The 27,943-nt window shown below is 49.8% G+C and overlaps 1 protein-coding gene and 1 long non-coding RNA gene across 2 annotated transcripts; one reads left to right on the forward strand and one right to left on the reverse strand.

Annotated features, from left to right (window-relative positions):
* Positions 1-27,857, forward strand: LOC115894724. The gene is made up of 4 exons (XR_004054867.1): positions 1-109; positions 3,949-6,180; positions 6,563-6,763; positions 27,388-27,857. It is a non-coding gene; the product is annotated as an uncharacterized LOC115894724 (long non-coding RNA).
* On the reverse strand, positions 13,765-25,658 carry CD300E (CD300e molecule). The gene is made up of 4 exons (XM_010387667.2): positions 25,488-25,658; positions 18,662-19,009; positions 15,454-15,562; positions 13,765-14,303 (listed from the first exon to the last, which is right to left on the reverse strand). The coding sequence occupies exons 1-4, from the start codon at positions 25,648-25,650 to the stop codon at positions 14,183-14,185; spliced, it is 741 nt and encodes a 246-aa protein (XP_010385969.2). The 5' UTR covers positions 25,651-25,658; the 3' UTR covers positions 13,765-14,182.
* Positions 27,858-27,943: the final 86 nt, after the last annotated feature.

Here is a 27,943-nt window from a genome sequence, read left to right on the forward strand (position 1 = left end):
AGTTACAAGTTTCTGGAGGGCAGCTGGTATTAACTGATCACCAGGAAGAGAGCTCAGACAGGCAGGGGCATGTGGCACTCACTGGCCCTGCTCCTTCTCATCCTCTCAGGTAAGTGGGCCTGGGGATTGAGGAACCGGAACCCGAAAGGCTGGGCAGGAAACAGAGAGGGTCTGTGCTGGCAGGAAGGAGACAAGCTGGGGAAAATGCACTCATCCATGCACACATAAGAAAGAAGGAAGGAAGGAAGGAAAAGAGAAAGAAAAAAGGAAGGAATGTTTTGTTATCTGACAGTTACTAGGTTAGGTGTTGGGGAAAGAAAAAATAACAAATGGTATCTGCTTTCTAGGATTCTGATTCTTCTCAACCCTGGCAGATGATTGATAGATAGATAGATAGATAGATAGATAGATAGATAGATAGATAGATAGATAAGAGATGATAGATAGACAGATGATGGATGGATAGTTAGATAGATAGATAGATAGATAGATAGATAGATAGATAGATAGATAGATAGACAGACAGACAGACAGATAGATAAGAGAGAAGCAAACAGATGGATGATAGATGAGAGACAGATGGATGCACAGACAGGTGGACAGATAGATGAAAGGGCAGATAAATAGGTAGATACATACATACATACATACATACATATATACACATATACACAAACTTAAATGCATGAATCCCTGAGGAACCTTAAAGGAGCACAGACACTCAGGTTCCAGCTCAGACCCACTCAGTCATGGCGGGGTTCAGACATCTGGTTAGTTTAGAAGCCTTCACAGCTTGTCTTGACTTGTAGCTAAAATGGAGCAGCTCAGAGTTACTGAAGGAAGACAGGCAACGAGGCAAGGATGTCATCGCTCTCTGGCATGTAAGTAAACCCCACACATTAGCCTGCCTGAGCTTCTGCTCTGGACAAGCCAAAGACCAGACCATTGTTCAATGTTGTAAGCGCAACAACTGAGACAGGTACAAAGTGGTCTGGTGGCACCAGGGAGTGGCCGAACCAACCCTTCGGGGAGAGGAATAAAGGTTTGAGTCCATCAAGCAAGGAAGAGAAAACTTCCTGGGCAAAGGGAGCAACTTGTGCAAAGGTATGGAGGCAAAAATAGCCTGGTGCTTAGGCAAAGAAAAACAACAGCGCACTCAGTGCGTGCGCGAGTGTGTGAGTGTTAGGTATGTGTGTGGGTGTGGGTGTGGGTGTGTTTGGTTCCATGAAACTTTATCACATGTACAGACTCACAGGAGAGGGATTTTAGGTGTGTGGGGTGCAGTGCCAGTGGGTGGAGGAGTTGGGGGAAGCCAGGATGTCTACCTGTTCAGCTCTGGGATTTTAAAGTAAATTGGTAGGCTGGACAGGCACGGTGGCTCACGCCTATAATCCCAGCACTTTGGGAGGCCGAGGCAGACGGATCACCTGAGGTCGGGAGTTCAAGATCAGCCTGACCAACATGGAGAAACCCTGTCTCTACTAAAAATACAAAATTAGCCAGGCGTGGTGGTACTTGCCTGTAATCCCAGCTACTCGGGAGGCTGAGGCAGGAGAATTGCTTGAACTCAGGAGGTGGAGGTTGCAGTGAACTGAGATTGTACCATTGCACTCCAGCCTGGGCAACAAGAACAAAACTCTGTCTCCAAATAAATAAATAAATAAAATAAGCTGGTGGCTGCAGTGAGAGCCAGGGATTGGTGGGGAAGTGAGTGTCACCTTGGGGCAAAGGAGGGAAGGTTTCCAAAATGAGAGGGCATTCAGTGGGTCACTAGTATGGTGCATGAACAGGCCACTGTGTTGGGCAGTTGGAGCCCTCAGGAGAACTTTGTCAGAGGGATGACAACAAACGAAATACTGCCGGGGAATTAAGGAACAAATGGATGTGAGAATTTGACAAGTTTGGGGGCTGAGGATAAAAGCTCCTGGTCGGTCCCCAGGGAGGTGCCAGAAGCCCTTGGCGGTGCCCAGGGAGGGAAGATCTGGACGTTGCGTTCTGTCTTCCAGGGTGTTTCTCCATCTATGGTCCTGAAGCTGTGTGGGGCACAGAATGGGACTCACTGACAGTGTAGTGTGATTATGACCAAGGCTGGGAAACCTACAGCAAGTGGTGGTGCCGCGGAAACAAAATCCTCGTTACAATCACAGGATCAGAGCAAACAGCAGCGGAGAAACCGAGAGTCCATCAGGGACGATCGGAAACACCATGTGTTCACCATAACCATGAAGATGCTCCAGAGGTCCGACACTGACACCTACTGGTGTGGGATCGAGAGGACGGGCACTGACCTTGGGGTCCAAGTTGCAATGACCGTTTACCCAGGTAGGAGCGGCTCCCTCCTGTACTGAGCTCTGGTGCTGACCCAGGAGGATTCAGTGATGCTGTCTTGACATTGCCCTGGGACACCCGTGTGCATGTGCCTGTGCGTGCCTGTGTGTGCCTGTGTATGTGTGCCTAGGCTTGCCTGTGTCTATGTGTGTGCTGTGCATAGATGCATGTGTACAAATGGGCCAGTGTGTGTCTGTGTGTACATGTCTGTGTTTGCTTGTGTGCCTGTGTGCCTGTGCCTGTATGTGTGCATGTGCACGTGTGTGTGTTGCGGGGAGGAGTTACACCAAGATTCTGGAAAGACTGGAAGACTGAGCAAGCCTCAGCGTCTCTGTACGTCTCTATCTGCTATTATCAGAGGGAGCCAAGCAGAACCATCTCAGCTTGGGCAGGCTCAGTGCAGGGTAAGAAAGAAGGTGGGTTCTCTTCTGCAAGTCACTTGGGGCAACCTGTGCCCCCTCGGAGCAGCCCCAGCCTGATGGGAGGACTTGTCCGGTCAAGTACAGGGAGGGGAATGCAAGAAAATCGCAATCCCAGAGGTCTCAGCTGCAGGACAAGCATGTAGTAACCAAGAGCCCATTGGTGACCCTCTCTCTCTTCCTCTCCCTCCTCTGGTGACATATGGACAAACGAGGGCATGGGAGACTCTGACCCATTCCTGAAAGAAGGAAAAACAGAACCCAGCATAGTGCAGAGCCTTCCCACGGGCCTCCTCTGGCTGCCCCGAGCCTCTGAGGAGACTGAGAACTCAGAACGGGGGGCTCCCAGAAAGAGAGTCAGGCTGTCACCCTCACTCCACAGCCCAGCCCCCAGAGCCATCAGTGTCATCTCCACCATGGGCACCAGGGAAACTGTCAGCTCCCCATGCACACGCACAGATGCTATAGCTCAATCATGTATCTGTTACTTGTGGGCCCATTTACAAAGCAGGGAAAAGTCATTTTCAGCTTAGTATATGCAGATGTGGTGTGCCTGTGTGCGTGTGCAGTGGGGAAGTGTACTGGTTTTAGAATGTTTCAGAAATTGACTTAAAAAGAGAACAAAGGCATGAGTGGAAGGAAAGGAGGAACTAGGGGAGAGTCCCTCCAAGCCTAGTGAAATAAGGAAGCTTTTGGGAGGCAGGAAAACCTCAGCTGGAACAGATGCTCTGCCCAGCTGCAGGGGAGAGGAGTCCTGAGTCCCCATGCAGGGCCCAGGGAGGGGCAGCCGGCTCTTAGGGTCACTTCGCTACACAGCAGGCAACAAAGAGCCTGCTTGAACCCACGATGAGACTCAAGAGAAGATCTGTTTGGCTCTGATGTAGAACTTCAAGAAAGCAGAGTGTGATTCTCAATGCTCAGCTGTGCAACGCAGTAGTCTGAGACTAAGCTGAGTATTTGTAAATTGCCTACATAGCTTCTCACCACAAGTCCTTCACGGGTGGTACAGTGATGCGTGTTTATAAATCAAATAATGTTACATTTTAGATAAGATACCAAAAAGATACAAAACAAAACAACTGTGGCTGACCTGTAGTGCTAAGACTAAATGCTTCACAGTCCTTGGAGGGGTAAGGGGTGACGTGAGCCATGGGGAAGCCACCTAGGTCACCCTCAAAACTATCCTTCGTGTGTCCAGCAGCAACTCCAAGAAAATCATCCGAACCTACGACAACAGACGCAGCTGCACCTGGGACAGCAGACACGGCTTCACCTGGGACAGAAGACACAGCTGGATCTGGGACAATGGACACAGCTTTACCTAGAAAAGCAGAAACAGCTGTGCCTGGGAAAAGGAACACAGCTGTGCCTGGAACAGCAGACACAGCTTCACCTGGGACAGCAGACACAGCAGAACCTCTGAGAACAACCACTCCAACAGTTCTGGCCTCCTGGCCTTCTCTCACCCAGAGCACCAACAGCACCCAGCCCACAGCTCTTACCAGCCCCCTCACCAGGTGAGCAGAGCTGGGCTCCCACAGACCTTTCCCTAGGCTACCCCATGACCACTCCTTCAGGGGCTCTCACCAGAGACCCTCATATGGCGCTGGTCAGGGGAGAAACAGTGAAGTCTGTAGCGGGCCTTCCCCTCCCCGTCTACACCTGAGCACTGCAGGAGATTCTCCTCAAGGAGCTGCAACAGGCTGAGCTCCAGAGAGCAGGCTCTGGGCTCCATGCTCCGCCAAGTCCCTCAAGCCCCAGGAGGCAAAAGCGAGTTGAAGCTTTGGGTGTTCTGTAAGGGCGGCTCTCTGTGTGGTTTTCCTGTGGCTGCTGTAACTGATCATTACAAACTTGGTGGCTTAAAGCAACACAATCTCATGATCATACAGCTGTGGAAACCAGAGATCTGAATGGGTCTCACCGGGCTGAAATCAAGGTGTTAAGAGGGCTCATTCCTTCTAGAGGCTCCAGGGGAGGACCTGTTCCCTTGCCTTTTCCAGCTTCTAGAGGCCACCCGCATTCCTTGGCTCATGGCCCCTTCCTATTGAAAGCCAACAAAGGTCAGTGGAGCCTCCCACAGTGCATGGCTCCACTGACTCTCCTGCCTCCTTCTTTCATTTGTAAGGATGCTGGTGATTCCACTGGGCTCAGCCAGACGATCCAGGATAATCCACCCTGGGTCAGCTGACGAGCAGTCTCAAATCTACCCACTGCCTTAACTCCCCCTTGCATGTAATCAAATATATTAACAGGCTCTGGGGTTAGGACATCGTTGGTGGGGTTCACTATTCTGCCTACCGCAGTCACAGGCAGGGATGTGCCCATCGCTGCAACTCCCCAGCCAAGGCTAGGGAAGGGCAGGGCGGGAGAGCAGGAAGCTGGGCCCTCTTGCTTTTCTTTCCCATTCCCAGCATGGTGGAGGGATATGGACATCAACCCAAAGTCCACCTCCCTTCAAGGAATCCAATAGGATGTCTCATCACAGCGCAAACGCAGCTGCCCCTGTTTAACCCATCACAGCCTGGTGCTTCAAGATCTCTCAAAGTCCAGGGTCAAGGCCCATTCTCTCCCTAGATCCTGCATTCCCTGCTCCACTGGCTCCCTTTCCTTCTCCAGCCCAACTCCCTTCCTTTCAAAGGGTCTGGTTCCCTGGAGCCTGCCAGCACCGAGCCTGTGTTCCCTAGGAGTCCAGAAGAGGCGAGGCACTGGGGATGCTTCCTGACCTGGCTTTCGTCCCGCTCCACTGTTTGCAGAGCGGTTATTCTGCTGAGCGGAGATGGCAGTGCCAGGACTTCTAGCGAGACGGGAGAGGCATAAGGGGAAACTTGGCGGGGAGAGACCAAGGATGCAGTGGAACTTGCAAGACCACAGGGAGTGAACTTACAAGAAGAGCACAGTGGTTTAAAGGGTATTTTTAGGATGTGCAATATGGCAGGCCTGCTCTCGCTCAAGAAAACCCTGAGCGAAATTCACATGACTCATCACTGCTTCCTTGCCTGGGCTGGCTGGAGGCCAGCTTCAGGGAGAGAACAGGGGTGGCCTGCGGGAAGGGGCCCTGGCACCGGGTGTTGAGGAGTGGATGAGGAATAAGATTGGGAAATCAGACTCTTAAACACTGATGGGGACTCCCCAGAACCCACTGATTTAGCTAGACCAAGTATGAAACATGTGGGCAATATGAGGCAGCAGGTCTCAGATCCACGGTCATAAAGTGGGTCCCCGAGCAGGAAGAAATCCCTCACTTGAGAACCAAGTAGATAAATAGCCAGGTTGATGGAAGTGGGGGAACATCTTCCTCTGCTTCAAAGAGGTAATAATAACTAGATTTGAGCTTGAAAGATGGGCAGAAGTGACAAAGGGAAACACAAGGCAGAGAGAGGAGCAGAAGCAGGAAGACAGGACACAGCAGACCCTCGAGCTTGGCGGGACACAGGTGAGCAGCAGGGACTGTGGGTTAGAAGACCAAAGGCAGGCCTGGCTGGGCGCAGAGGTTCACGCCTGTCATCTCAGCACTTTGGGAGGCCAAGGCAGGAGGATGGCTTGAGCTCAGCAGTTCAGAACCAGCCTGGGGGATATAGCGAGACACCATCTCTGCAAATAAATTTAAAGGCAGGGCAGTCACAGCCAAGGGCAGCGAAGGGGCCGGGCCTCAAACTGAGCCTGTGGGGAGGCCCCTGGAGGCTCAGTCTCCGGGTGGCATGACTTTGCCCCTTGCAGGGGGCTTCCCTGTTTGGGGACCAGGCAGCTGAGGAGGGTGGCAGGTGTTGGTCGGGGAAGAGGCGGCTCATTCTTGGCATCTTGACTGCTTTGTCCAGGATCCTGCAACATCCACTTTCTGCTCCTGATCTCCCTGAAGGGGCTGCTGCTCGTGGACCTGCTCTGCACTGTGCTGCGATTGAGCAATGCTACGGGGGCCTCCGGGGGGAAACAAAGTCACAGCCTGAGCCGGGGAACCGCAGCTCCCACACCATTGACACCTTTGGAGGAAACAAGTAGAACCTCTGGCCTCCTATCGGGTAATAAGCAGCAATTACGGTTCCCCAGGAGACAAGGGTCCCTGCAGAGAGGAAGCATCCCTCCTCCTGGCCTCAGGCATGCAATCCCACTCCCGGCCGGCTCTACACAGCACAGGGATGCTGAGGGGGCCTCTCTGCCTTCTGCCACCTCTGCCTCAGGAGCAGAAAAAAGAAAGGACATCCCCCCTTGCACACTGATTCCTTGGAGGCATCTGCCTCTCACCTTCATGGATCCTCCCTCGGGCCTCCTTTCCTTGTGGCTCCGGAATGACCCTATCAGAGATAATGGACTATAGTTCAGTTGCAGAGGCCCAAGGGTCCGTCTGGACTTTTCCATCCCAAGAGGGGCTCGGCTCTATCCCCTTTGTGCCTGTGACACTCTCCGTCCTCCACCTGGCTCAGAACTGGCACAGCCACCACCACCTACTCCTGATTCAACCCAAGCTTGGCCCCTTCCACCTCTTGAGCTGTGCAACAGCAAATGCAGGATGCTCAACCCTCATGTGTCAGTCCCCCCAATTCACTCGTAATTAAATAACAACACACCTCTTTTTCTAACTTTCAAACGTATATATATATATATATTTCCTCTCAATAAAGTTGTTAGGATTATTATTCTCTTCCACTTACATTCTTCCTGAGCTCTGTCTGCTCATTTTTTCCTCCATATTTTACTTTAAATACTTTTTTAAAAATTACTATATTTCTTTTCTTAGCTCCTTTTTTTGGAGAGATCTTGTTGTCTGTAATTTCTCTAAGGAGGGGAATTTTCCATCTGAACTCTTCCTCTATTGCCTTGAGCACTTCCTCTCCTGAGATGGATTCTTCAACTGCCATTTGCTAGTGTTCATTTCTTCTCCTTGACCTCATCAGCTGTGAACAGCTGCTGGTTCACTTTATAACTTTTCTTTGAATGAGGTTGAAGATTTGCCAAGAGTAGTGTCAGGAGCCATGGAGGGCAGAGCCATGGAGGGCAGAGCGTGGAGGGCAGAGCGTGGAGGGCAAAGCGTGGAGGGCAGAGCCTTGGAAGGCAGAGCGTGGAGGGCAGAGCCATGGAGGGCAAAGCGTGGAGGGTAGAGCATGGAGGGCAGAGCATGGAAGGCAGAGCATGGAGGGCAGAGGGTGGGGGACAGAGCATGGAGGGCTATTGACACAGTGGAAAGCTTGTTTTTGGGAACACTCACCACTTGCCACATCTTGACTGCCTATGTCCATATGGTTCATGTGTTGAGAAAGGGCAAGACCTCAGGCTCCAGCAGCCTGCGTGCTGCTAAGCATGGGAGAACAGCCTGTGTTGTTGCAGTGTGTGAACCCTGGCCACACAGGCTGGTTGCTATTGTCATCTGGAGGCTTCTTCACCCACGAGTCTGGAGCATGGGCTGGGGTGATCCAAAACAGCTCTGCTGGGACTGTTGCCCAGAGGCCCTACATGTGGCCTTTCTGTGACAGCTGGGTTCTAAGAGGGAATATCCACAGACCATCCAGAGGGCAAGTGTTTCAAGAGACTGAGGAGGGAGCTGCAGGGTTTCTTCTGACTTAGCCTTGGAAGCCATACAGAGGCCCTCTTGCATGCATTCCCCATAGGGGAAAATATTGGTTCTTGCAGGGTGAAAAAATATTTTTACTCTTTTTAGATATAAAACTCAGATCTAGATGGATGGATGGATGGATGGATGGATGGATGGATGGATGGATGGATGGATGAATGGATAGACGGATGGATGGATGGATGGATAGATAGATAGATGTATAATACGTCTTTGGTATTAACATTTCATAAGGGGAGATATTTAGGGATATTCCTTTTTAGGGATTTTTTTTAGGGATATTCATTGTTATCCTAGGATAACAATGAAAAAAATGTTGAGAAACACTGTTCTAGTCCACTGGTTGAAACAGTCACAACTCACCCAGACCCAAGGGGAAGGGACATAAGCCCCAACTCTTACTAGAAGTAGTGTCAAGAAATTTGCAGCCATGTTTTTAAACTGCCTCGTGGAAGAATCATAATTTAGTGCCTTCATGTCACATATAAGAATAGCAGGACCTGAAGGGGTGAAGCCACCTGGTCCCCAGTCACAAGGCCAGAGAGCAGAGTTGGTTCTGCCTCTGAATGGCAGCCTGGAGCTGGCCCACACAGCATCCCTGCAGGCCCATCTGTGCACTTTAGAAGGTCACTTCCTAAGCCTGCTGGGGGCACCATATGGTCCCAAGCATAAAAATGAGGCTCTGAAACACGTATCCTTTACTCAAAGGTCACAGTCCAGCAGCCATTACTTGCACAGACATGTCTTGCTTGGGCTCAGTGGGTGAATGGTTAAACAAATTATTGTACACTCACGCAGTGGAATCCAGCTGAGCAATAGGAAGGAATCAACTATTGGTTGTGGTAAGCGCAACAACTTGTATGAATCTCAAGGCTCAGTGAATAAAAAAGTCAATCTCAAAATATTACATACTGCATAATTTCATTTGTCCTCAAAAGGACACACTGTAGACATGGAGAACAGATTAGTGGTTTCCAGGGGACAGGAATGGGATAGGTGTGCAAATACAAGGGACAGCATGAGGGAGATCCTTGTGATGATGGATTGTTTCTGTATTTTGACTGGGGTGGTAGTTACCTGGATCTATAAAATTGCATGGAGCTCTACACAAACACATCCATAAACCAATGTATGTTAAAAATGGTGAAAACTAAATAAAGTCTGCAGTCCAGTTAACAGTATTGTAACAATGCCAGTTTCCTGGTTTGGGTATTGTCCTATAGTTATGTCACCATTGAAGGACACTGGATGAAGGATTCACAGGTCTCTATGTTATATTTGCAATGTTAAGCCTATAATTTTTTCTTTTTCTTTCTTTTTTTTTTTTTGAGACAGTCTCGCTCTGTCGCCCAAGCTGGAGTGCAGTGGCCAGATCTCAGCTCACTGGAAGCTCCGCCTCCCGGGTTCACGCCATTCTCCTGCCTCAGCCTCCGGAGTAGCTGGGACTACAAGCGCCCGCCACCTCGCCCGGCTAGTTTTTTGTATTTTTTAGTAGAGATGGGGTTTCACCGTGTTAGCCAGGATGGTCTTGATCTCCTGACCTTGTGATCCACCCGCCTCGGCCTCCCAAAGTGCTGGGATTACAGGCTTGAGCCACCGCGCTCGGCCGAGCCTATAATTTTTTCAAAATAAAAATTTCAAAAATTAAAACCTCCAGGGGCTCCCTGTGATCTCCAGAACTCAATTCAAACTCCTTGGCCTGCCATGAAGCCCTTTCACAACGAGGCTCCAGCCCCATATCTCACTTCTCCCTCACGTGCACTCTGCACACATGGTAATGGTAATGTGGCTCCTGAAGGTCCTGGTTTCCAGCATGCTCTATGACTCTCCCCTACCATTGTCTGGAACAATCATCCCCCAGTCTTCTGCCTTATTTTTATAAATCAAGCCCTCAATTTTCCTTCTCCGCCTCACTTCTGTGTCCGCACAGAGCACTGTGCAGACCCCTGACACAAATTCTAACACACTGCATCGCTATTGTTAGTCTACATCTTAATCTTCCCTTCTAAAGGAGTAGGGACTCTGCATAGTTTAAGTCCTTATCTGTAACTCCCAGAACAATGCACCATAGACACACAATAAAAGTTTATTGAATGAATGAGTAAATAAAGGGAAAACAGAATGGAAGAATAGAGGAAAAAAAGGGAGTAAGGAAGAATGGAAAATTCAAAGCATGGAGAAGCCACTGTTTCTTTCTCCTGCACCTGCTGTCTGCCATCTGTCTACTCTTTCTTAACTCTTCCTTTCTGGCTTCTGCTCACATTGCTCTGTTGATATGCTCTTCTGAACTTCATTAGTGACCTTGTGAATGATAAGTTCAATAGCCGCCTCTCAATCGCGGTCCTCCTCCACCTCTCCAGCTCTGCTTTCCTCCTTGAAACATTCATGGCTCTTGACTTCTCATCTTCCACCTGTTTGTTCCTGCTCCAGCTCCTTGTTCAATGTCTCTTCTTCCAACCCTTTGTCTTTAAATGTAGGTACCCCGAGGGCTCTGTCCTTGGTTCTGACCTCTTCCCTCCATGCTTTCACTTTTTCCTGGCCTCGAATTAATCTTTCTACACACATTCCTCCGGCGCTCAACACTCTGCTAACCCAGATCTCTAGTTATCTGCTAGACCTCTCTGCCAGATAATTCCAAACACACAGAAAACTAAGCTCTGCATCAACCAAACCTGCTCTTGACTTTCCTACTTCTGTCAATGATGCCCCATTCCTCTGGTTTTCCAGGCTTGAGACTCCGGACTCCCAGATTCTTCCTTTCAGATTTTGCTACATCTGCTAGGTAAGTCCTCCTAAAACACATCTGCAATCCCATCTTGTTCTGCTCAAATCCATCCCACCACAGCTAATCGAAGTTTAAGTAAGAGTTCAGTCCTAAGCCTCCTGAACCTGCCACCACCTGAGTTCTTCCAGGTTAGTTCCATCTGGCCTGCCACAGAAAAACTTCACTCCATTGGAATCTTAGGCACATCCTCCCATGAGCATCTGTATGTGAACAGTACAGTCCATTTGCTGATAGGTCTTCTATGAGTGACTCTTGTTACGAAGATTATTTCCTGCCTCTCTGCTTTCACTTATGCTGTTTCTCTGTCCTCTCTCTCTCTCTGATGCTCCATCCCTGCCCCACTGGAACCCTATACCTCCTTCAACATCACACACAAATGTCACTTCTTTCCCTGACCTGGTCAATTTGACATGATATTCTCCTCACCAACCTCCTGACATCAGGAAGCATCTTCTGTGGCTCTAGAGTTCTTCCTATGCTGTAATGACTTGGGAGCTTATCCTTCTCATAAAATGAATCATAAGCTCCTTTCTTGCTCATCATCATATTTCCTGGGTTAATATAATTATTATGGGCCTTATTAGATTGAATTTCTCTTTCAGCACAAGTCCTGGGCCAGCCGCATCTTTCCCTGAGTCACCATGCATGACAGAACTGGGAGCCCCACTAGAGCTCAAATTCAGAGCACGGCAGCTCTGCCTGAGCACTCGACAGTCATCGAGGCGCTCCATGTGCTCTGGACACTGGCATCACTAGCTCAGGATGAGCTCGGGCCTGGGGGCAGAGGGAGAGCACTGGTCCAGATGCAGGTAGTGAGTGGAGATGGTGATGTTTGCTTGTGGCAGACTGTGGGAGTCCTCCCCACAAACTTTAGGGAGATGGAGTAATTGACAAACATTCAAAAAACCAACTGAGCTCATTCCTGAGCCAGGGGTCCCCAGTAGTGATGATGGCACTGTGCAGTTCAAGTGTGGACAAGTCCAACTGAGCTCATTCCTGAGCCAGGGGTCCCCAGTAGTGATGATGGCACTGTGCAGTTCTAGTGTGGACAAGTCCAACTGAGCTCATTCCTGAGCCGGGGTCCCCAGTAGTGATGATGGCACTGTGCAGTTCCAGTGTGGACAAGTCCAACTGAGCTCATTCCTGAGCCAGGGGTCCCCAGTAGTGATGATAGCACTGTGCAGTTCCAGTGTGGACAAGTCCAACTGAGCTCATTCCTGAGCCAGGGGTCCCCAGTAGTGATGATGGCACTGTGCAGTTCCAGTGTGGACAAGTCCAACTGAGCTCATTCCTGAGCCAGGGTCCCCAGTAGTGGTGATGGCACTGTGCAGTTCCAGTGTGGACAAGTCCAACTGAGCTCATTCCTGAGCCAGGGTCCCCAGTAGTGATGATGGCACTGTGCAGTTCCAGTGTGGACAAGTCCAACTGAGCTCATTCCTGAGCCAGGGTCCCCAGTAGTGATGATGGCACTGTGCAGTTCCAGTGTGGACAAGTCCAACTGAGCTCATTCCTGAGCCGGGGTCCCCAGTAGTGATGATGGCACTGTGCAGTTCCAGTGTGGACAAGTCCAACTGAGCTCATTCCTGAGCCGGGGTCCCCAGTAGTGATGATGGAACTGTGCAGTTCCAGTGTGGACAAGTCCAACTGAGCTCCTTCCTGAGCCAGGGTCCCCAGTAGTGATGATGGCACTGTGCAGTTCCAGTGTGGACAAGTCCAACTGAGCTCATTCCTGAGCCAGGGTCCCCAGTAGTGATGATGGCACCGTGCAGTTCCAGTGTGGACAAGTCCAACTGAGCTCATTCCTGAGCCAGGGTCCCCAGTAGTGATGATGGCACTGTGCAGTTCCAGTGTGGACAAGTCCAACTGAGCTCATTCCTGAGCCAGGGGTCCCCAGTAGTGATGATGGCACCGTGCAGTTCCAGTGTGGACAAGTCCAACTGAGCTCATTCCTGAGCCAGGGTCCCCAGTAGTGATGATGGCACTGTGCAGTTCCAGGGTCCCCAGTAGTGATGATGGCACTGTGCAGTTCAAGTGTGGACAAGTATCCTTCACCTCTGTGTCCTCCGTCCTGTCTTTGAAAAACAATGTCTGCTCCGCCTGTGGAAAAGGTTAATGGCTAACAGGTGGTCTCAGCCAAACTTCTAAAGTGGACAGAGCTAACTCTGTTGACCCTGTGCACAGGACACCCCCAGGTGGGGGAATTCCAGGAGTGATATCAGGGGCACCCACCAGTTCTTTCTCCCATTACTGTTTCAACTCGTCCCAGAAGTTTAACCTGGAGCTGCTCATCCATGGCTCACCCAGGCAGAGATGTTCTGAGCCCGGCCACACTCTGCCTGGTTACAGGGAGAGAAGGAGCCTTAAAGCCAGGGAGACCCAAGGGGCGACAGAAGAAGAGAGGAGCCCTGAGCATGTAGGACACTGGGTAACTGCATGAGCAAGCTCTGCCAAGACCAAGCTCCCTGGGGGTTGTCCCAGAGAAAGAATGGAGCCCTGTGAGCCCAAAGGCTGGGACTGTGAGGGACGTGTCCTCAGGGAGCCTCCTGTCTGCAGGAACGAGGTAGTTATTGCCCTGGGGGAAACTGGCCTGGGAAGCATTTGTGCCAAGGAGAAGAATGAAGGGCCAGACTCCTCCAGAAAATTTTTCCCTCCCTTCCTCCCTCCTTTATTCTCTCTCTCTCTCTCTCTCTCTCTCTCTCTCTCTCTCTGAGACAGGGTCTCTCTAAGTTGCCCAGGCTGGCCTGGAACTCTTGGGTTCAAGCGATTCCCCTGCCTCAGCCTCCTGAGCTGGGATTACAGGCACTCACTATGGTGCCCGGCCAACTTTCAGGGAATTCTTGCCCTTGGGAAGTGGGCATGAGGGCAGGGAGGCAGGGGACTGGGGAGGAGAAAGGAGGACCCCCAAGCTCCACACTGAGGTCTCCAAAGGAGTGTCCTCTAAGAGCCAGGACCCTCCTTTGAGGCACAGGAACAATAAATCCCTCCAAAGTCCACAGGTCTCTTGCATCCAGTCTGAAAGGTTGACTCTTTGCACAGGGAGGGCACTCCTGGGGACAGGGCTCTGCAGGGCTTCAGGTCAGCCTGGCTCTATCTCCCCGCAGGAGCCCGCGGAGGCCTGTTCACCCAGAAGACAGCACCCAGCATGCTCAGGAGCAGGGGCAGTTTCAGAAGGACCACGAGCAGGAAGTGAGGGCTGCTGAGCCGGAACCTGCGGGGGACATGGTGAAAACGAGTCACTTCTCGGGAGAACCCTCAGGACCCTTCTCTCCCCACCTCTCCCTGTGCTCTGACTCTGGAGGCCAAATAACCCAGGAGCAGCCGGGGAAAGGACCTACACCAGGGCAGCCCCTTCTGTGGCCCCCATCCCTCCTTCTCCCCCCATCAAGGACTGCCCAGGAGCTCTCATCAAGGAGCAGTGATGGAGTGAAGAGAGAAGAAGGACCCACTTCCAGGAGCACACACCACAGCACCCTCTCTGTCCCTGTCCCACTCGCAGCCTCCACTTTGTCAACTGACTTCTTAAAACCAGTCCCAACTCTCACTTTTTTTATTTTCTGAGACAGGGTCTCACTGTGTCACCCAGGCTGGAGTGCAGTGGCGCAATCATGGCTCACTGCAGCCTTGACTTCCTGGGCTCAGGTGATTCTCCCACCTCAGCCTCCTGAGTAGCTGGGACTGACCACAGGCGCGCCACCACGCCTGGCTAACTTTGTGTGTTTTAGTAGAGACAGGGTTTCACCATGTTGCCCAGGCTGGTCTCAATCTCCCTGACTCAAGTGATCCACCCTCCTCGGCCTCCCAAAGTGTTGGGATTGCAGGCGTGAGCCACCGCACCTGGCCGCCACTCTCACTGTTTCACTCCAGCTCCTTGTTCCCTCCCCTCAGGGTCTGGCCGCAATATCACAGCCCTTCCTGGGTATCTTTGGGAGAGGAAGGAGAACAGACTCAAACCACAGCCTGGAGCGGGCCCATCTCCCCACAGACCCAACAGACAGCTCCTGGTGGCAAAATCCCCAGCTGAGCAAAGACCTTTGAAAGGGGCCACAGAGCCGGGACCCCAAGTCCAGAGCTGGATGGGGAAGGAGACAGAAAGGGGTGGGGAGGGGACGAGGGCTGCACATGCACCTGAACTCAACTTTCGACCTGAGTCCCACTAGTTGCCCCGTAGGGAAAGGTGTTCACAGCACAAGTGATATTTCTCACTCAGCATCCACATGCAGACTCAGAGAGTATGAGACTCAGGACCAGAGATGGAAAGAAACAGCAGCCAGTGATGATCTCAGGTCATGGTGCGCCACCACCACCAGCTTCCACCCCAGGGTTGCTCCCTCCACGGCCTCCAGGTCCTGGGCGCTTACCCTGAATTTTTGGTCAGCACCTCCCTGGTGCTGAGGTTTCGCCCAGGGTTCACCACCAGGAAGATGGGAGTTGTGGCTGGACGTGTGGTCCTCCTTGGGGTTTTGGTTGCTGTTAGAGATGAAAATGATGCATCGGGCCATGCCTGGGCTCCCAGCCATGCAAGGAGCACCAGTAAGGAAGTCACACAGAATCACCCACTCACAGAAGAGGCTGAAGAGACTTCTGAAGCCAGATCCAGGGCACCTCCTGGGTGAAACCCCTCAGGGACAAAAGGAGCCCTTACCAGAACCAGCCATGAGAGTTCCCTCCAATAAGTGCCAGGTCTTTCTCTGCATCTCAGAGAAAGACTCTTACCACTCTGCCCACTCTGCCTTCATCCCACTCTGCCTGGGGTGAGGGCAGGGGTCTCTCTGGGCTTCTGCAGCCTGATGTGGAGTTCCAGGAGGAGGAGGGGTAGGAGGAGTCTAAAGGAAGATGGCTCAGCCTGTGGCCCAAGAAGCCTTGTAGAGACCATGAGAGGGGGGCTCTGAGCACCCTTCAGGTGGACGCTTTTTTTTTTTTTTTTTTTTTTTTTTTTTGAGATGGAGTTTCACTCTTGTTGCCCAGGCTGGAGTGTAATGGTGCGATCTCAGCTCACTGCAACCTCTGCCTCCCAGGTTCAAGCGATTCTCCTGCCTCAGCCTCCCAAGTAGCTGGGATTACAGGCATATGCCACCACGCTTGGCTAATTTTGTGTTTTTGGTAGAGATGGGGTTTCTCCGTGTTGATCAGGCTGGTCTCGAACTCCTGACCTCAGGTGATCTGCCTGCCTTGGCCTCCCAAATTGCTGGGATTACAGGCGTGAGCTACCGTGCCTGGCCCATGTGGAAAGGCCACTGTAGGCCACCCCTAGAGAGGGGATAGGTTGTCACTCGGCTCCTCCTGGGGACTTCAGGTGACAACCAGACTATTGACATAGTCTACTCCCTCATTGCCACTGGACCCCCAGCTCATGAGCTCCCTAAAGCAGTTGTCCTGGAGGCTCAGCCCTTCACCGAGGGCCCGCCACAGGCTTGGTGTGATCCGATAAGCAGCCTTCGACCGGTCTGTTGCTGGAGATTCGCTGATGGATGTGACATGAGCCCCACCCCGTTGGAGGGGCAGAGACACCTAAACAGATGGACTCATTTCAGCCGGAAGCAGCCCTGGGAAGGAGCCCCAGCAGGTGCAACAGGAGCACAGGGGAGGAGCCTGATCCACCCTCAGGCCAACAGGAAGGAAGGAAACATGGGTGGCACCTAGCAGAGGCAAATGCCAGACCATGGATGCTTTTGGAAAGTGAGAGATGTGAGCGTGGTGGTAGAGTCTGAGTCTGAGGATGGGAGACGGCGTGGATGGCTAAGGGGCAGGGGCAGGGGAGTTTGGTTCAAGAGGGAAGGGGAGGCAGAGAACCACAGGACAAGAAGCCAGCCCCAGGAGGATCACCCTTGGACAGGATGGGGAAGCCTGTCCTCAACCTGAAAGGGAAGGGGGAAGAATGAATGTAGATTGCATGGAAGTTTGCAAGTGGAGAGGGAAAGAAACTGATGTCCTGTGTGTTCTCAGGAAGGTAGATGTACAGGAGGTAACGTTGGAAACTCTGAACTTCTACTGGCAGTCACAGGCACCATTTTCTTACTTTATTTCCCCCAGCAGCGCTAGAGCAGGTGGATTTTAGAGAGGGTGACCAACTTTCCCAGGACTTTTCTAGCCTTAGCACTGAAAATCCCACATTCAGGAAACCCCTTAGTCATGGGCAAATTGGGATGATTAGTGGCCTTAATTTTAGGATTGATCCAGGGATGAGGGTTTTGTCAGGTAGATAAGGAAATAGAATATAGGAGTTATGGGTGCTACTAAGAGAAGAAAATGTCAGGCTGGTCATGATCTCACACCTATAGTCCCAGCACTTTGGGAGGCCAAGGCAGGTGGATGGCTTGAGGCCAGGAGTCTGAGACATGTCTAGGCAACGTAGCAAGACCCTGTCTCTACTAAAAATCACAAATTACCCAGGCATGGCGGTGCACACCTGTAGTCCCAGCTACTTAGGCTGGGAGGATCACTTGAGCCCAGGAAGCGGAGGTTGCAGTGAGCCGAGATCACTCCATGGCATTCCAGCCTGGGCAACAGAGTGAGGCTATGTCTCAAAAAAGAGAGAAAAAAGAAAATGTGATATATTTCAGGGGCTCAAAGTGGCCTAGGAAGGAAGTGAGGTCAGAACAGGAGTGACGGGGACAATAAATTGGGGGAAATGGAGGGAAGGATCAGAAGACAGAAGGTCACTACAAGGTTAAGAATAGGGACAGTGGCATGAGGATAGGGGAGAGCTGATCGATGAAAAGTTGTCAAAAAATAGAATGTCTGGGTGTAAAACTCTGGGCAGCGACCAGGTTGGGTGATGACAAGCTCTGAGATGTTTCCTTGGGGTGCGATTCTGAAGAGAGTGGAAAATAAAGGACACCAAGGTTGAGAATGTTAAGGAACCCAAGGCAAGATTGCCAAGTTATTCATTAAAACCTGCCAAGATAATGACAGAGGTTGAAGTGGAGCCACTGGCAGGTCCCCGCTGAATGAGGGGGAGCAGCCTGGAAGCTGATGGACAGCCTTGTCGAGCACAGGTAGAAGGTGTGTGTGGCCATCTGGCACAACATTTAAAGGAAGCAGGTTGAAAGTCACAGGGCGGAAGTTCTGATGGGGGCAGGAAGAATTCAGGCACGGCTCCATGGCCCTCTAGCATATGGGGAGTAAGAGAAAGAGTAGCTTCCACTGAAGAAGCTACTAAACAGGAAGGTCTTCCCAATCAAAACATATTTCAAAACAGCATGGTAAGGGGATGTTCTGTGAGGAGGCTGCAAATGTGCAGGAGTATTTCTTCTTTGGTACAGTCTTCCCAAAGGGCACTGGAGGAAACAGCTTCGGCTCAGCATGAAGGGGCTTCTTCCATGCTGGGTAATGGGGTGAGGCCCGGGCCCCATGGGAGTGACAGCACCTGAGCTGTGCAACCCCCAGCCCACCTAAGGCTGAAGGATCAGCAGCCTCTCTCCGTGCCCATGCCATGGGCTCCTCCCAACACCACTGTGACTGAGAACAAGACAAGACTTGGAGGCACACTTCAGTATGCCACCCACCCTCGTTCCCTTGTCCAGTCACACCCCAAAGCCCTGCTGCCGAAGTGAAGGGAGCTCTTACCTGGGGAAACATACACCCTAACCAGGTCCGAGGGATCGTGTGACCACGAATCCAGGATCCACACTGTCTGAATTTTGCACCAGTAAGATCCAGCATCATCTTCATTGAGGTTCTGCATGGTGACAGTGAAGGCGAGAGCCTCCGGATGGTCTCTGATGGACACGCGGCCATTCCACTCCACATTCTCTTCTCCCTTGGTCTCCACAATGCTCTCACATGACGTGTCATACTGTCCTTGGCACCAGTATTTGTTATATCCCTTGTACGTGCTCTCATACTGACACCACACTCTCAGAGAGCCCCCCATGGTGCCAGTCACAGAGCCGGGGCCCGTCAGAGACAAACAGCCTGGAAAACACAAGCCCGAGTCCCAGGTCTCCATCCAGATGGCCCTATCAGCAGCCATCTGTCTGAAGCTTAAGCGGAAGGTTGCCAGGGAGACTTGGGCAGTTTCCTGGGATGGGGACCTGCAGGAATACCTGAGCTTAGGACCTAAGCCAAAGAATCCCTGTGAGAGAAGAAACCTGTCCCCTGTGAGAGCAGAGACACCAAGTCACAGCGCAGGGGCCCCAGCACTTGAAGACCAAAGTTGGAGGTAGGAGCAGAGAGGAGCTGTCCCGCCTTGTCCGGGGCCCTGCAGCCTCTGCCAGGCATGAGATTTGGTCATATACAAGATCACTTCCCTTTGGAACGAGACCCATGTATTCTGGGGTCTTCTGCAACTCAGGCTTATTCTTTAAAAGCACAATGTGTGGTTTCCTCCACTCTCAGAGTGTTCTTGTGGGAGGGAAAATAACTCTCTCGCTCTGATCTTAACCACTCTCCGGGAAGAATCAACGTGGCCCTGGGAAGAGGGTTGTGTCCAAAGGAAGCCCTGATAAGCTTCTTTACATGAATTTGGAACACAAGATCAGCCTCCCCCATAATAGTCCCCAGTCTTGGGTGTCAGAGGTCACCACGCATTCAGAGGAAAGAGGGAAGCTGCTCTCTGTAACCGAGTGAGGTGCTTTGGGTCCTGGGGGGAAAGTGGGGCTTAGAATCTGGGAGGCAAAGTGTGAGAAGTTGATACGGAAGGGAAGAGAAGGGAAAAGAAAGGCTGTAGGTAGGCAAGAGTTCAGGCATTATGGGATGTGATGCTCAGCAGAGGCCCCAGTATCTTGAGCAAGTGCTGACAAACTTACAAGAGGCTTTGATTGAACTTGAGTGCATGCGCACGTGCACGTGTGTGTGGGTGTGAGAGACGGGGAGAGAAAGACAGTCATGAGGCTGAGCTTTGCATCCCCCAAAGTAACCTGAGTTAGCAATAAGAGGATGAACACACACAGGGGCCACAGAAGCTTAAGCTGTTGGAATGAGCAGAAAGTGTGAAACGGTCCCTGGTATCTATGAGTCCTACGACTATCTGGGCTCCTGAGCTAATTACCTCTAGATCCAAGGTGACTGAGGATGGAGGAGTCCCTGACTTCTGGCTTTCATTCATTTCCCTCCCCTCCTCCCACCGCCTGCCTTTCCTCCCCACTCCGTCCCCAGCTGGCTCCGTCTGTCATATGCCTTGGCAGATGTGTGAGCCGCCACCATGCACACCTTCCTCACCCCACCAGCCATGCTTGGTCTGAGACAATCTCACTGTCACTATCTCTTCCCACCCTCCTGGTCCCTCCCACACTCAGTAGCACCTGTCACCCCCACCCCGACCTCTTCCCAGCCCCTACCCCAAACCCTGCTCCAAACCTGTGTTCTCCCGCTCTGTGCTCCCTTGACCACAGCAAAGTGGCTCCTGACCCCGCAACTTCTGAGCACTCCCCATTTCTCTGTTGTCCTAATTCTCATAAGAACCTTCCTCGTCCTGGACGCTGTACCTTCAGGAATCTTCCCCTTCCCAAATCCTTGCTCCCCACCTACGTTCTCCCCCAAGAACCTGTTGCCCGCAGCTGCACACCCCACCTGAGATTGCAGAGCTGGTCCTCACTTCCTCCCTTCCACCTGTCTCCAGCCCCCTTCTAGAGGTGGCACATCCCAGCAGCACCTCCTTCCAGGTTCTGGACAGAGCTCAGGACTGCGTTTCCCACAGTGGGAGTTTGACAGGGTACAAAGGGCTCATCACAGCCAAGAGTCTGGTGGTGGAGCCGAGGCCTGCTTGTGCTGCTTCCAGAAGGGATCATTCCTGGAGAGCTTGGGGTTCTTCTTCTGCCAGGATCAGAGCCAGCCCCTTCAGAGCTGAATGTGTCCTAGAATTCCTGCCACTCTAATCAATAAGATGCCAGTTGCAGATGGGAAGCCAGACTCAAGAGAGCTTTCCAGGTTTCTTCCAGCCCAAAAAGTCTTTAATTCCTCAATTGCATAAGAACTGGCCTGGCCTTCTGCCCCTGGCCTCTGGAAAGAGGCTTTCTCCTCTGGAATCTGTCCTCCAGATTCCTGATTACAACCTGGGCTCTTTCAGCCCTGCTAGGAAGCAAATGTTTCACTCTTCCTCTCAGACACACACACACACACACACACACACACACACACACACACACACACACACACTGGGGAGAGCACAGCTGAGGGAGGAAACCATGGGACCATTTGGTTCCCTTCCAGGGCCCAGAGCCACTTACTTTTAGCTCCTCTGGACTGAACTGTTTCCTTTCCCAGGTCTCTGTTGGGTAAACCTCCAGGTTCGGGGGTCTTTCTGACTAACAAACTTTCCAACTTTTCAAGCCATTCTAAGTCAAGCAAATAGCAGTCCCTTTGCAGAGGCAGAATCTCATCCTGAAAAGCCTAAAAGTGCTATGGCTTTTTTAACCCCAAACTTAGCAAATCTGGAAAGTCACCCTAGAAAAGAAAGGGTCTTCTGCATTCATGATGGCTATTCCCTCCAGTAGGCAACCTTCTCATTGAAATGAAACCAATGCAAATTAATCTTCTGAAAAGACAAAAGATGGTTCTTAAAATGTGGAAGTCAGCCAGGCGCGGTGGCTCAAGCCTGTAATCCCAGCACTTTGGGAGGCCGAGACAGGCCGATCACGAGGTCAGGAGATCGAGACCATCCTGGCTAACACGGTGAAACCCCGTCTCTACTGAAAATACAAAAAAACTAGCCGGGCGTGGTGGCGGGCGCCTGTAGTCCCGGCTACTCGGGAGGCTGAGGCAGGAGAATGGCCTGAACCCAGGAGGCGGAGCTTGCAGTGAACTGAGATCTGGCCACTGCACTCCAGCCTGGGTGACAGAGCAAGACTCCGTCCCAAAAAAAAAAAAAAAAAAAATGTGGAAGTCACGGCTAGGTGCTGTGGCTCACACCTGTAATCCCAGCACTTTGGGAGGCTGAGGCGGGCGGATCACAAGGTCAAGAGATCAAGACCATCTTGGCCAACATGGTGAAATCTCGTCTCTACTAAAAACACAAAAATTGGTCGGGCGCAGTGGCTCAAGCCTGTAATCCCAGCACTTTGGGAGGCCGAGGGGGGTGAATCACCAGAGGTCAGGAGTTTGAAACCAGCCTGGCTAACGTGGTAAAATGCTGTCTCTATTAAAAATACAGAAATTAGCCAGGCATACTGGCAGGCGCCTGTAATCCCAGCTACTTGGGAGGCTGAAGGGGAGAATCACTTGAACCTGGGAGGCGGAGGTTGCAGTGAGCCTAGATCATGCCATGCACTCTAGGCTGGGCTACAGAGCGAGACTCCGTTTAAAAAAATAATAATAATACAAAAATTAGCCGGGCATGGTGGTGTGCACCTGTAGTCCCAGCTACTCAGGAGTCTGAGGCAGGAGAATCGCTTGAACCCGGGAGGCGGAGGTTTCAGTGAGCCAAGATCGTGCCATTGCACTCCAGCCTGGCAACAAAGCAAGACTCCAGCTCAAAAAAAAAAAAAAAAAAAAAAAAAAAAAAAAAAAAAAAGTGGAAGTCACTCATAAAGACTTATATTTCAGAGGAAGGACAGGAGTATGGATAAGGGTACTATCTAAAGCCCAGTAAGCAAAGCCACCTCCAAAATGGAGGTAAAGCAAGGCAACTTGCAGAGGTGAGAGCCTGGATAGGTAAGCTTAAAGAAAAAGATAAAGACCAAGGCAGGCGGATCACTGGAGGTGAGACCAGCCTGGCCAACACAGTGAAACCTTGTCTCTACTAAAAATACAAAACTGAGCCAGGTGTGGTGCCACATGCCTGTAATCCCAGCTACTCGTGAGGCCAAGGCATGAGAATTGCTTGAACCTGATCAGCGGAGGTTGCAGTGAGCCAAGATCACCCCACTGCACTCTAGCCTGGGTGACAGAGCCAGACTCCTTCTCAAAAAAAAAAAAAAAAAAGAAGAAGAAGAAGAAGAGGAAAAAAAAGATGAGATGAGGGGTGTGGCTGATTAAATCACAGACCCTCAGATGTAGATCGTGGCTTCTGGTTGCTTAGCCCAATTTTCTACTTAATATAAAAATATAACAAAAGCAACTTTTCATGCAAAGTATTGGCAAATGACACCAAATTACTGTTGTTTGAAAGAAGAACCAGGATTGGATTGGGAAGGAGTGGGGAGATCTTTGTTGCTGATAACATTCTAGTACATTCTAGTTCACGGATTGACCAGTGAGTTCACAGACATTTAAGTTACATATAATTAAAATAAAAGAGGGTCTTGAATGGACCAGTGATAAGAGAGTGTTCCATGACCCATGATCTAATCCTGGGCACCTGAAGTTAAGGAAAAAGAAGATTATGCTCATTCCAAGATACTTTCCTCTGTCCCACAAGAGTGTTACCTGAATGCAAGATTAGCAGGTCTCAAGGAAATCCAGCATGTTCCTGGAAATGATTGATGGAATTATAAAAATGCATCTGTGCATTTTTTGACACATGTGCTTGCTGGTTGCTTGAGGTTAATGGGAGCTAGTAAATATTGGACAGCAATCAGTTCAGAATGGAAATACCAGATGATGTTGCAGAGAGATCAGCTATTTTGTGACTATTACTTGGTTGGCCTTATTCTTTCACACCTCCATAGCCAATGGAAAGAGCTCTGTGGAAGACACAGATCTGGACTTCATTTCCAGCTTGTATACTTAGTTCTTATATCATCAGATATCCCTTCATCATCTTATTTGTGAAGTGGAGTCAATGCTATTTGCCCTGCCTAGGTCACAAAATTGCTCAGAGGGTTACATTCTACCATTTGTTTGGAAGTGTTTGTAGGTTATAAAAATGCATAATAAATAGAATTCTAGTTTTGCTCTTTTTAAATTTTTTTTTAGAGATGGGGTCTTGCTATGTTGCCCAGGCTGATCTCAAACTCCTGGGCTCAAGCAATCCTCCTGTCTTGACCTCCCAAAGCACTGGGATTACAGGTGTGAGCCACCACACTCAACCAACGTTTGCTTATTTTGTATTTGAATTTGCTTCCTTCCTCTTTGTCCTTTCCATCTCTCTTTCCCAGTTAAGATTTTCAGAGGGACCTGTGAAGGTTACATTGTGAGCCTGAGGATAGGGAATGAGATAGGGGTGGAAAGAGAGATGGGAAGGGCAAAGAAAAAGGAAGCAAATTCAAATACAAAATGAGCAAACATTGATTGGTTGAGTGTAGTGGCTCATGCCTGTAATCCCAGCACTTTGGGAGGTCAAAGGAGGAGGATTGCTTGAGCCCAGGAGTTTGAGTCAGTGTCACCTATCTGGTCTTCTTCCTTTAAATCTCTGTCGTTTTCACTCACCCTTCTAGAAAGAACCTTGTCATTACATTGGGAGGTTTCTATGTTTTATGAGGGAAATCAACCATAAAGTTCGTTCTGCAAACAAGAAGAATGTCCTCTAATTTTTAGCCTAAACTTATTTGCCCACAGACAAATGTGTTTTCCTGTATTTTGCATTTTGAATCGTCTATTAATAAGAGTTTCTCTTCTGAAAGTCCAACCTTTGCAGGACAGTTTCATTTACTTGTTTACACCACACCTTGTTCCAGGAAGGATTTAAGGTAGATGTTGAGGATGGCATTTTAGACCCTTGGTTAATTCTTTTCTTTTTTTCTTTTTTTTGAGACAGGGTCTCACTGTGTCACCCAGGCCGGAGTGCAGTGGTGCAATCTCAGCTCACTGCAACCTCCGCCTCCCAGGTTCAAGCGACCCTCCTGCCTCAGCCTCCCAAGTAGCTGGGACTACATGCGTGCATCACCACACTCAGCTAATTTTTGTATTTTTAGTAGAGACAGGGTTTCACCATGTTGACCAGGCTGGTCTCGAACTCCTGACCTCAGGTGATCCACCTGCCTTGGCCTCCCAAAGTGCTGGGATTACAGGTATGAGCCACTGCATCCGGTCCATTAATTCTTTCTCACAAACCATTCCAACCCCTTTACGCTAAGCTTTGTCAAAACAGAACTATTGTTAATTCTTGAACTCTCCATGGTCTTTAATATCCTCACACTTGTCCATAAGATATTCCTTTCCCACTCAGCCAACTCATTCATCCTTCAGGATGAACTTCCAATGAAGCCTCAGTGACATCTCCCACCCTTCAAAGAGCAAAGTGAAGGGTCCCTGTTGCATACTCTCATCACCACATGAATGAGTCTCTACAACAGTAACTTCCACATTGTATTGTAGTTAGTTGATTCCCTCAATTCAGAAATTACTCTTAATTACAGCACCCAGAACAGTCCTGGCACATATCTGGTGCTTAGTAAGTGTTTGTAGGATCCATGGATGAATGATTGAATGTACAGAAGAATGCACAGGTGAATGAAGGGATGTATCTTTCCCTTTTCTGTGGACACTTTACCTCTGGCTTGAACCCAGGATAGCTATTCTACCTACTGTCCTGCCCTCTGCAAAACCAAGTCCCCAAAGCCACAGCCCCACTCACCTGAGAAGCAGAGAAGGAGTAGAGCTGGGAGCAGCCACATAGTCCTGTCTCCCTGGCTGCCGTCCTCAGCAAATCTAGGTCCCAGTTGGAATCCAAGTATGTGTAACGGAACCTGGGTCATCCACTTTCTACTTGTCCAAGTCTCCTTTGTGTTCTCTCTCATCTGTTTCCTTTTTTGCCTTTTAAAGAATACTTCCTAATTTTAAGCCTTACTTAGCAGAAGGGGAAGGGTGGCAAGAGATGCTTCTGAGAATGGACTAAGCACAAAGAAGAAAATCTGTTGACCTTTCTTTAACGTGAATGTAATGGTTGGGTCACCCCCTGAGATTTCATGACTCAGGACTTCAGGAAAGTCAATCCCAGTTTACGAAACCTTTCCAGCAGAGGAGACTCTGTTCCCTGCCTCTTTCACTCTTCTTCCTATCTGGGATTACATTTCATCGATCTAAGTAACTTCCCTTCTCTATGGCTGCCTACTTTTGAATCATAAAACACCCTCTGCTTAAGGAGCTGTAGTGAGCACTCCCCATGTCTTTCTCAACTGTTATCTCCATGCGGATGACTTCACACCTTTTCCTCTAACCCAATATCCCAATATCCCTCCTGGGCGCCAGATCCTACTTTCTAACTTCCTGTAGGGAAGCTCCACCTGCTCATACACTACTAACCTAGTTCAGTATGTGGGTCGTGGTCCACAGCACAGATTCTGAAGTCACACAAACCCAAATCTCATCTCCATCATTCATTAATCATCTGACCTTGGGCATGTTGCTATGTCACTCTCATTCTCAGTCTCCTCATCTGTTAAATGGAGAACTCAGGACGATTCTTTCTCGTAGGGTTGCCACAGGAAATAAATGAGTTAATGTAAGTAAAGTGTGTGGTACAGTACCTGGAACATAGTAACTGCTCAGTTAACATTAAACACCTTTAGAATAGTCCTGGACCATTGAAATAGCTTCTCATCTGGTCCCTCCACTAGCTATACATTCTCTCTAATCCAACTTGCACATCAGAAGATACTCTTCTTTAAGACAGCTATCTGAAAATATAATTTCTTTCCTTCTCTTCCCCCAGAGATACCCATCCTTAATACCCACAGCCTCTAATCTTTATTGTCTTTTAGAACTCTACTGGATCATCTGATATTTCAAATTTTGTTGTAAGAGTACAACTTCTTATCTTTTCTGTACCACTATATCTGATGAAATATTATATAGCCAGGCATGGTGGCACACGCCTGTAATCCCAGCTACTTGGGAGGCTGAGGCAGGAGAATCACTTGAACCCAGGAGGTGGAGATTGCAATGAGCCAAGATCGCGCCATTGCACTCCAGCCTGGTGACAGAGTGAGACTCCATCTCAAAAAAAAAAAGAAAGAAAAGAAAGAAAGAAATATTATATCTAGAATAGAGCCCTGGATGGGACAATAAAACACCAGGATCCTGGTCCCATGTGTGACACGAGCCACACACTTGATGGACCCAGAATAACCAGAGCTGACAGTAGCTACAACATTGTGTCTTAGTCCATTTTCTTCTACTATAACAGAATACTACAGGCTGAGTAATTTATAAAGAAGGAAAGTTCTCAGGCTCAGTGGCTCATGCCTGTAATCCTAGCACTTTGGGAGGCCAAGACAGGTGGATCACTTGAGGTCAGAAGTTTGAGACCAGCCTGGCCAACATAGCAAAACCCCATCTCTAATAAAAATACAGAAATTAGCCCTGCATGGTGGCATGAGCCGGTAGTCCCAGCCACTCAGGAGGCTGAGGTGGGAGAATTGCTTGAACCCAGGAGACAAAGATTGCAGACACCACTGCATTCCAACCTGGGCAACAGAGAGAGACTCTGTCTCAAATAACAATAATAAAAAGAACAAATTTATTCACCTTCCCAGCTTTCTGAAGATGAGAAGTCCAAGAGTATGGTAGTGGCATCTGACAAAGGTCATACCATGGCAGAAGACAAGACAGCAGGCAAGCCTGCTAGACAGAGAGAAAAAGGGGGCTGAACTCACCCTATGAGGAAACCACTCTCACAATAACTAACCCACTCCAGAGATAACAGCATTAATCCACTCATGAGGACTGAGCTCTCAAGACCTAATCACCTCTTAAAGACTTCACATCCCAATACCATTACACTGAAGTAAAGTTTCAACATAAGTTTCCGAGGGAACATTCAAACCACAGCAACCCTTGTGCCATTTATTCAGCAGAGACAACAGTTGGAGGCTTCAGTTCTCTCCACAAAGAGGATCAAACAAATCTTCAGCTTTCTTGGTTCTGCTTTTATAATGTTTTCTTCTGGTTCCTTTAAAAAAAATCTTATCTCTAGAGTTGTTTATAAAATAAAAGAAATGGGAATAAGCAAAGGCATGTGCTGATGGTTGAAAAAATATAAATTCACCATGTCTAATATTGGCACATATCACTATAATCCAATTAGAAAAT

The sequence above is a fragment of the Rhinopithecus roxellana genome, chromosome 19, assembly GCF_007565055.1.
Source record: "Rhinopithecus roxellana isolate Shanxi Qingling chromosome 19, ASM756505v1, whole genome shotgun sequence".
NCBI classification, from domain to species: domain Eukaryota; kingdom Metazoa; phylum Chordata; class Mammalia; order Primates; family Cercopithecidae; genus Rhinopithecus; species Rhinopithecus roxellana.

Coding starts and splice junctions, on each gene's coding strand:
- CD300E (XM_010387667.2), bottom strand. CDS start 25,650: ATGAGAGAGAACACAAAGGAGACTTGGACAAGTAGAAAGTGGATGACC. Junction 19,010..25,487: donor ACTCCTTCTCTGCTTCTCAG/GTGAGTGGGGCT, acceptor TGTGTTTTCCAG/GCTGTTTGTCTCTGACGGGC. Junction 15,563..18,661: donor TAGGGTGTATGTTTCCCCAG/GTAAGAGCTCCC, acceptor CATCTCTAACAG/CAACCAAAACCCCAAGGAGG.